At 45.0% G+C, this 10,200-nt stretch overlaps 1 protein-coding gene across 1 annotated transcript; it reads left to right on the forward strand.

The window, feature by feature from the left end:
- Positions 1-6,071: 6,071 nt before the first annotated feature.
- Positions 6,072-10,043, forward strand: LOC129862039 (cytochrome c oxidase subunit 8B, mitochondrial-like). Its single transcript, XM_055933359.1, has 3 exons — positions 6,072-6,511; positions 9,001-9,008; positions 9,867-10,043. The coding sequence occupies exons 1-3, from the start codon at positions 6,401-6,403 to the stop codon at positions 9,952-9,954; spliced, it is 207 nt and encodes a 68-aa protein (XP_055789334.1). The 5' UTR covers positions 6,072-6,400; the 3' UTR covers positions 9,955-10,043.
- The last annotated feature ends 157 nt before the right edge of the window (positions 10,044-10,200 follow it).

A 10,200-nucleotide genomic window follows, 5' to 3' on the forward strand; every position in this document is an offset into this window, starting at 1 on the left:
AAGGCCCCATTCTATTGTGTTTATCAACACACAGCCCAGTGATTTGTGAGCACTGACATATATTTCTTCCATTTTTTATGATAACAAGCCAGCTTTAGGTAAGGTCATGGGGATTTCTTATATTTTGTTAAGCTGCCAAAGCATATGTGACAACAAGCACAACAGCATCAACTGTTGGATAGGATGGTGAAAGAGAATAATCTTTAAAATGCCTGCATTAAGTATTTTGTATTTTAAATCATCACTGTATGTCTAATAAATCAATGTGTGTGTTTATTTAATTAAAATGTTAATTGACTTTAACAATTGATTTCCCTGAGCATCTTTGGCCATTGACATGCTCGGTCTGATTGTGTAGGCCTTAGGAAACTCATTTTAAGATATTGGCCGAGTTCGAGAGGATCAAACCCGTAATGTATCATGGGTAAATTGTGACTGACTGATCTACAAATAATAATGAGTAGTTATTTATGACGCAACGTTCTTTGTAGATCAGTCAGTCGGCAGTCGCCTGCACTGTTGGCTGCAATGTCGAACAACTCATTTACATATGCAGCCCTGATTGGCTGATAGGATGGTCTAGAGCCTACCCCCTTACCCAGATGAATGGTCATTTATTATAATCCGATCCGATTGGGATATAATCCGAAGGGTCGACACTGGTAGAGACGAGAAGCAGGTACAGGGAGTGAACATTTAATGTCAACGGACATGGAACAGGACAACACAGCGTCTGGACATGAACACATACCGACATTGGGAACAAACGGGGGAGCAGTTATAGAAGGAGTCCAGATGAGTCCAATGAGCGCTGCTGCGTGTAATGATGGTGACAGGTGTGAATAATGAAGTGCCTCCTCCTCTCCCTCCAGAGAGGGAGAGCGAGAGCAGGCGTGACAAACCCATCTGAAGTCTGAAATTCCAGGCATTTCATTCCAACAGCTTTTACACAAAAAGGGTAAAATCGTCATATTCACAAATTCACAGTGTTATTGTAACGTCCTGACCAGAGTTCTTATGTGTTTTGCTTGTTTAGTGTTGGTCAGGACGTGAGCTGGGTGGGAATTCTATGTTGTGTGTCTAGTTCGTCTGTTTCTGTGTTGAGCCTAATATGGTTCTCAATCAGAGACAGCTGTCAATCGTTGTCCCCGATTGAGAATCATATAAAGGTGGCTTGTTTTGTGTTGGGGATTGTGGGTGGTTGTTTCCTGTCTCTGTGTTCGTGTTCTGCACCAGATAGGACTGTCTCGGCTTTCACGTTTTGTTATTTTGTTATTTGTTAATGTTCACCGTTTATCGTCTGATTAAACATGTTGAACACTAACTGTGCTGCCTTTTGGTCCTCTCCTTCATCCCAGGAAGAAAGCCGTTACAGAACCACCCACCAAACCCGGACCAAGCAGCGTGGAGACGGGCAGCAGCGACAGCAGCAGTGGTACAAGGAGGAATGGACATGGGAGGAGATTCTGGACGGAGAAGGACCCTGGGCAGAGCCAGAGGAGTGTCGCCGCCCCAAAGCGGAGCTGGAGGCATCTAAAGCGGAGAGGCGGCATTATGAGGCGCTAGCAAGGCAGAGCGGCTGGAAGCCCGAGAGGCTCACCCAAAAACTTCTTGGGGGGGGGGGGCCTACAGGGGAGTGTGGCGAAGTCAGGTAGGAGACCTGCGCCAACTTCCCGGGCTTACCGTGGAGAGAGAGAGTACGGGCAGACACCGTGTTGTGCGGAAGAGCGCACAGAGTCTCCTGTACGTGTGCTTAGCCCGGTGCGGGTTATTCCACCTCCCCGCACTAGAGTGAGCATTCAGCCAAGTGCCATGAAGCCGGCTCAACATATCTGGCCTCCAGTACGTCTCCTCGGGCCGGTGTAAATGGCACCAGCCTTACAAATGGTGTCCCCGGTTCGCCAGCATAGCCCAGTGCGGGCTATTCCACCTCGCCGCACTGGCAGGGCTACGGGGACCATTCAACCAGGTAAGGTTGGGCAGGCTCAGTGCTCAAGGGAGCCAGTACGCCTGCACGGTCCGGTATATCCGGCGCCACCTTCCCGCCCCAGCCCATTTACTCCAGTTCCAGCACCCCGCACTCGCCTTATGGTGCGTGGCCCCAGCCCAGTACCACCAGTGCCTACACCACGCACCAGGCTTCCAGTGCGTCTCCAGAGCCCTGTACGCACTGTTCCTTCTCCCCGCACTCGCCCTGAGGTGCGTGCCCTCAGCCCGGTACCAACAGTTCCGGTACCACGCACCAGGCCTATAGTGCGCCTCGAGAGTCCAGTGTGCCCTGTTCCTGTTCCCCGCACTAGCCTTAAGGTGCGTGTTTCCAGTCCGGTACCACCAGTTCCGGCACCACGCACCAGGCCTACTGTGCGCCTCAGCAGGTCAGAGTCGGTCGTCTGTCCAACGCCGCCTGCACTGCTCGTCTGCTCAACGCCGCCTGCAATGCTTGCCTGCCCAGCGCCGTCTGAGCCATCCGTCTGCCCAGCGCCGTCTGAGCCATCCGTCTGCCCAGCGCCGTCTGAGCCATCCGTCTGCCCAGCGCCATCTGAGCCATCCGTCTGCCCAGCGCCGTCTGAGCAATCCGTCTGCCCAGCGCCGTCTGAGCCATCCGTCTGCGCCATCCTTCTGCCCAGCGCCATCTGAGCCATCCGTCTGCCCAGCGCCGTCTGAGCCATCCGTCTGCCCAGTGCCATCTGAGCCATCCGTCTGCCACGAGCCTTCAGAGCCGTCCGTCTGTCCCGAGCCATTAGAGCCGTCCGCCAGTCAGGAGCCGCTAGAGCCGTCCGTCAGTCAGGAGCCGCCAGAGCCGTCCGTCAGTCAGGAGCTGCCAGAGCCGTCCGTCAGTCAGGAGCTGCCAGAGCCGTCCGTCAGTCAGGAGCTGCCAGAGCCGCCAGCCAGTCAGGAGCTGCCAGAGCCGCCAGCCAGTCAGGAGCTGCCAGAGCCGCCAGCCAGTCAGGAGCTGCCAGAGCCGCCAGCCAGTCAGGAGCTGCCAGAGCCGCCAGCCAGTCAGGAGCTGCCAGAGCCGCCAGCCAGTCATGAGCTGCACTCCAGTCATGAGCTGCCCTCCAGTCATGAGCTGCCCTCCAGTCATGAGCTGCCTTCCAGTCATGAGCTGCCCTACAGTCATGAGCTGCCCTACAGTCATGAGCTGCCCTACAGTCATGAGCTGCCCTCCAGTCATGAGCTGCCCTCCAGTCATGAGCTGCTCTCCAGTCCTGAGCTGCCCTCCAGTCCTGAGCTGCCCTCCAGTCCTGAGCTGCCCTCCAGTCCTGAGCTGCCCTCCATTCATGAGCTGCCCTCCATTCATGAGCTGCCCTCCAGTCCTGAGCTGCCCTCCATTCATGAGCTGCCCTCCATTCATGAGCTGCCCTCCAGTCCGGAGCTGCCACTCAGTCCGGAGCTGCCATTCGTCCTGAGCTACCTCTCTGTCCTGAGCTACCTCTCTGTCCTGAGCTACCTCCTAAATCTAGTGGGGGCCTTGGGGAGGATTCTCAGGCCAAGGTTGTGGGCGAGGGTCGCCACTCAAAGGACGCTAAGGAGGGGGACAAAGACAGTGGTGGAGTGGTGTCCTCGTCCACCGCCGGAGCCGCCACCGCGGTCAGATGCCCACCCAGACCCTCCCCTTGAGTTTTAGGGGTGCGTTCGGAGTCCGCACCTCGGGGGGGGGGGGGGGGTACTGTAACGTCCTGACCAGAGTTCTTATGTGTTTTGCTTGTTTAGTGTTGGTCAGGACGTGAGCTGGGTGGGAATTCTATGTTGTGTGTCTAGTTCGTCTGTTTCTGTGTTCAGCCTAATATGGTTCTCAATCAGAGACAGCTGTCAATCGTTGTCCCTGATTGAGAATCATATAAAGGTGGCTTGTTTTGTGTTGGGGATTGTGGGTGGTTGTTTCCTGTCTCTGTGTTTGTGTTCTGCACCAGATAGGACTGTCTCGGCTTTCACGTTTTGTTATTTTGTTATTTGTTAATGTTCACCGTTTATCGTCTGAATAAACATGTTGAACACTAACTGTGCTGCCTTTTGGTCCTCTCCTTCATCCCAGGAAGAAAGCCGTTACAGTTATTTCAATCTCATAGTGTGAAAATATAATAAAATAAAAAAAATGGAAACGCTTACACTAAGGACAGCGGAATATAGGTTACATGGTTCACAGTGGCTACGATATCACCTGACTTTACACGCAGTATAGAATAACTATGTGGCCTTATGTGATTTGTTTAGAAATCAGGACATTGCACAATGCACATAGACATTTATTCATTTAATATGTTTTTTATTTATACAGGTAACCTGGATCCTATTGAGATAAAAGTTATATTGTAGCGACCTTAACACAACACCTAATGACTTCATTAAACAGTTTGGACCCCCCGGGCGTAACAGTTAAGGCGTTGGCTTGCCAGTCACTGGTTGGATTTCCCCCAGAATTTGCAACAATTGATTTAAGGCCTGAGTGGGTGTGGTATATTGGCTAAGAGCTGTTCGACCCGAGCAGGAACTGATGGATATAGCCTTGGTATGTTGGCCATATTATAAACTGGGTGGTTTGAGCCCTGAATGCTGATTGGCTGATAGCTGTGGTATGACAAAACAGTTATTTTTACTGCGCCAATGTCATTGGTAACCAGTTTAAATTAGCAATAAGGCACCTCGGGGGGGTTGTGATGTATGGACAATATAGCGAGGCTAAGCGCTGTATCCAGGAGCTCCGAGTTGCCTTTGAGATGCCTTATTGCTATTATAAACTGGTTACCAACATTTACGTCATCAATGTACGCCAATTATGCATTTTCACCTACAAATACTCATACCTCCAAGACGGTTTACTTAAACCTTTCAATGGATTCTTCCAAGTTAATTATGAAATCCATCCATCTATATAACACCAGACACTGTGATAACCTTCACCCAACCCTCTGCCACACCTCACATAGTCCATTCTCTATCAGATACAGAGGTACCGTACTCTGGAATTCTTATCTTCACATTGCCAAAACATCATCATCCCTCAATAACTTCAAGCGAAGACTGGGTGTCAGCGTGATGAACCAAACTACTAAGTAATCTCCTCCATAGAGCCCGACTCTCACACACTCACATCCAAACACACATTTAAACAAAACATATGCTGTTTATTTTTTATTGTGACTGTTGATCAGTTCATCAGTACATTTATGATTAGTGTGTTTTGTTATGTTTTAACAAACCAGTTTTATTTTTGTACTTATGTCTTGTATATTGTTTTGTTTGTGGTGTGGTTTTCGTATAAGCCCTTGGGCTTCCAACCACACCTGCACATTTATTAGCTTTTATCTGTATTGTTGCTTAGCACTTATTTTCTTTGGTACATTAAACCTTAAACCTTAATAGAACCGCAAACAAATTTGCGTCATACCCGTGGTATATTGTCTGATATACACACAGCTGAAATGCTGTTTCAGCCAATCAGCATCCATGACCCAAACGACCCTGTGTATAATTAAGGCACGAGGGGGTGTGGTATATGGCCAATATACCATGACTAAGTGCGGTTCTTATGCATGACGCATCGTGGAGTGCCTGGAGACAGCCCGTAGCCGTGGAATATTGGCCATATATCACAAACCCCTGAGGTGCCTTATTGCTATTATAAACTGGTTACCAATGTAATTAGAGCAGTACAAATACATGTTTTGTTATACCTTTGATATACCACGGCTGTCAGCCAATCAGCATCCAAGGCTCAAACCACCCTGTTTATGATGTGCTACATCTGGAAAACCAGTAGAAGTACAGTAAACTACTGTCCTACAGCTGCAATCTCTCTCCACCAGACATATGTGTGCAATAGTCTGTGAACAAGTTTACTACAGCCACACAACAGGCTGAGCCACACAGCTGTGACAGCTCTACAGACGACATCCTCCACCCAATAAACAAATGAATTTACACCACACTCATACACATAAACAAATGTACTTTTAAACAGTTTACCTGAATATTGCACGCTCATTTGTTTCAAAACTACGCACACATTAGTTTCATTTGTTATTTAGGGGCGTGTTTAGGCTACATTGTTTTTGTTCCTTTGACTCACTCTGCAGGGTAACATACAGACAGACAGACAGCCAGCCCGACAGACAGCCGACCAACAGGAACAGCTCTTGATATCAGCCTCCCTGTCTGGAGCAGAGCCTCCAACGCAGTTGATTTGACCAATTGAATACCAGAAGACTGTTTCAACGGGAGGGAACTTCGATACGTAGACTCTTTTATTTGCTAAACCCTTTATTACACTTGGCAGGTAGACAACAAAAAACAACTGCTACCTCTGAAGGACATTGTTGACTTTTTCCTGGGCACACTAGAGTTAACGTCTCACCACGATTAAGCCGATTGGATTGAAATCAGCCACTAAAGAGGCAACATGTCTGGGATCAAGAGTTCAGTGAATTTGCTGAGGGTCGCAGTCAGGTCGCAGATCGTCTCCAAAGCCGCCCTGTCACACAAGCCTGCGAAGCACCACATATCCGCGGGCGTAAGTACATGCAGCAGGTTGCTGAGCACTTTCCCTATCCTAGAATGTCCCCGCACCGCGCGTAAAAGCTCGTCCTTCACACATCCATTTGATTTCTGTCTATTTGAAGCATGATTTTGCATTATAAGACTATATCAAAGTCATATGGGGTTAATGTAAAGATGGTGATATTAATAACGGACTATTACAGCTTAATGACGTCTCACACGGTTCGGCTATAGGGTCCATGATATATACAGCTTTTGTCAAATTTAGGTCAAACGTGTATTTTTTTTGCATTGTAGCTAACCCTACCCCTAACCCTTTCCCTAACCTTAACCTAATTCTCCAACCCTGCTACGAAAAGTGAAATCTGCCAAAAGCTGTATCCCATCTAGTGAACACCAGTCTGTTCTATAGGGGAAGAGCCATAACGCCATTATCACTGTACATTCCTTCACGTAGGCCAGTCTGTTGCATGCATGGATAATTCAAGTCCTTTATTTTAAAGTGTGCTTGACATTTGTTTTATGTGTTTGGCATCGGATAACTAAGCTACGCACATTTCCTGCCTTGTGGTCTAGCTCATGTGCATGGAGCCTACTTGAAATTGTGCGAATAATGTGACCTTGTAGGACTTTGCCAAATATAGTCAAACTGTGCCCAGTTTGATTTAAATCTACAGCTGGGACGTTGGGAACGATACTGACAGAAATGTCTCACCACAGTTTAAAGTCCACATTCTCATCTAGGGTGAATTCAGAATAAGTATGGAGACTTTTTACATTGACGTTTTCTGTAACCTCTTTAGACATTTATCCAACATATTAGCCCAACACATGATGCATTTTTTGAAACCCTCAAGATCACATACAAAAACATGTGGATATCATATTCACAGGAGGCATGACACACCCATGTGTGTACATTGAGTCAAAACCATAGCTTGCATTTTGTAGACTGGGACAGCAGGTTAGATAAACTGGACACCCATATAGTACTAACTGTACCCCAATGACAATTAAATTCCATTTGATGTGATTAGGAAACATCTGAGGATTTCAGAAATGGATCATGTGTTGGGTTAATATGTTGGATAGATGTCTGAAGAGGTTACAGAAGACAGAACAATCTAAAATCTCTTTCTGAATTCAGTCAAATAAGATTACTAATATGAGTACTAATAGGAGTACTGATAACAGTACTGATAATAGTAATAATAAAAGTACTAATACGAGCACGAATAACAGTATTAATAACAGTACTCATATGAGTACCAATAACAATATTGATAGCAGTACAAGTACTGATAATAGTAATAACAAAAGTACTAATAAGAGCACTAATAAAAGTATTAATAACAGTACTAATACAAGTACTGATAATAGTATTAATAACAGTACTAACACGAGTACTAATAACAGTATTAATAACAGTACTAATACAAGTACTGATAATAGTATTAATAACAGTACTAACACAAGTACTAATAACAGTATTAATAACAGTACTAATACAAGTACTGATAATAGTAATAATAGCAGTACTAATAAGAGTGCTAATAACAGTACTAATAGGAGTACTAATAACAGCACTAATAATAGTACTAATAACAGTATTAATAACAGTACTAATAAAAGTACTACTAAGAGTACTAATAACAGTACTAAGTACAGTACTAATAACAGTATTAATACCAATACTAGTAACAGTACTAATAATAGTACTAATACCTGTACTAATAAGAGTACTAATAACAGTACTAAGTACAGTGGTAATAATAGTACTAATAACAGTGTTAATAACAGTACGAATAACAGTGCTAATAAAAGTACTAATAACAGTACTACAATGAAAAATGAACAGGATACAGTACTAGAAGAACCAGGGCACCAGTACAGGGAGTCCCAAATGTAAACTGGATCTCGTTCCTCCATCGGAAAAGCCTATAGGACTGTCCCACTTTAGCTACTCCATGCTGTCCTACTTTAGCTAGCCATGGTTGGTAAAGTGGGACAACATCAAAAATGACTGAATTACAATTGAAACATAATATTGAAACATCCCATACGGAAAAGTAATACATGGCAATATATATAAAGTACCAGTCAAAAGAATGAAATAACACATGGAATCATGTAGTAATCTCAAATATATGTTGATATATCTGAAATATATGTTGATTTGTTTAACACTTTTTTGGTTACTACATGATTCCATATGTGTTATTTAATAGTGTTGAGGTCTTCACTATTATTCTACAATGTAGAAAATAGTACAAATAAAGAAGAACCCTGGAATGAGTAGGTGTGTTTTGACTGGTACTGTATATGTTATGGGAACATTATTTCAGTCATGGTAATAAAATAGAACAAATGACACAAAACAAAAAAACCAGGACCATTAATGCCCTATTTGCAATGATTGATTTGTAAATTAATTTAAGGCATAGTTCACTTGTTTACCCCTTATTGTCAGTCAGATGGTTCCGTACCCTGTCCATGGGCCAGGAGAAACTGTAATCCATGATTTAGAAGTTTATTTTATTTATTTATTTTACCAGGTAAGTTGACTGAGAACACGTTCTCATTTGCAGCAACGACCTGGGGAATAGTTACAGGGGAGAGGAGGGGGATGAATGAGCCAATTGTAAACTGGGGATTATTAGGTGACCATGATGGTTTGACGGCCAGATTGTGAATTTAGCCAGGACACCGGGGTTAACACCCCTACTCTTACGATAAGTGCCATGGGATCTTTAATGACCTCAGAGAGTCAGGACACCCGTTTAACGTCCCATCCGAAAGACGGCACCCTACACAGGGCAGTGTCCCCAATCACTGCCCTGGGGCATTGGGATATTTTTTAGACCAGAGGAAAGAGTGCCTCCTACTGGCCCTCCAACACCACTTCCAGCAGCATCTGGTCTCCCATCCAGGGACTGACCAGGACCAACCCTGCTTAGCTTCAGAAGCAAGCCAGCAGTGGTATACAGGGTGGTGTTTAAATAGGCACTAATAACATAAGGGGGATTTGGCCATGAACATTTAACTTTGACTAATTGCCCCCATCAACCCCATAGTTGTTTTGTTAGCCACCTGACTATAAGGTGTAAAAAAGTCAACTATACCTTTAACGTCCTTCAATTTATTCATTAAAACAACAACAACAACAGTGATATGGTGTATACATTTTTTTAAATGGGATACTGTGAGATTTCGAGATGTAGATCATTTGACTACTTACCCAGAGTCAGATGAATTGATGAATACATTTTTATGTCTCTATTGAAACGTAATATTGAAAGAAAATATTTTCAAGATGAAATAATTGTAGGCCTAAACATGTTGTAGATGGTGATGTTTTCATCCAGGAGCAAGGCATTGACCGTCTTCTTCATCACCATCCTGGGGCCGTCTGGTTATGTCCTGGCCCATCTGGAGGACTACAAGCACCACTCCTAAGTGGACCTGTCCGGACTGACCCCCGATCCACTTCACCGGTGAATTACTCCAGATGGCTTCTCCTGAAGTCTCCTAAACCCTTTATATGAGGGATGCTTATATTAATGAATGTACCAATAAATGAATGTACCAGTACTACGACTGTCTCATCTTCTGATCTAAACCATCACACACATGTAAAGCACATACAAAAGTATGTTGACACCCCTTCAAATTAGTGGATTTGACTATTTCAAAGCCTATGCC

Source organism: Salvelinus fontinalis, chromosome 9 (genome assembly GCF_029448725.1).
Source record: "Salvelinus fontinalis isolate EN_2023a chromosome 9, ASM2944872v1, whole genome shotgun sequence".
NCBI lineage: Eukaryota > Metazoa > Chordata > Actinopteri > Salmoniformes > Salmonidae > Salvelinus > Salvelinus fontinalis.

What these genes read in the sequence shown, in the direction of transcription:
- LOC129862039 (XM_055933359.1), top strand. Translation starts at nt 6,401, where the DNA reads ATGTCTGGGATCAAGAGTTCAGTGAATTTGCTGAGGGTCGCAGTCAGG.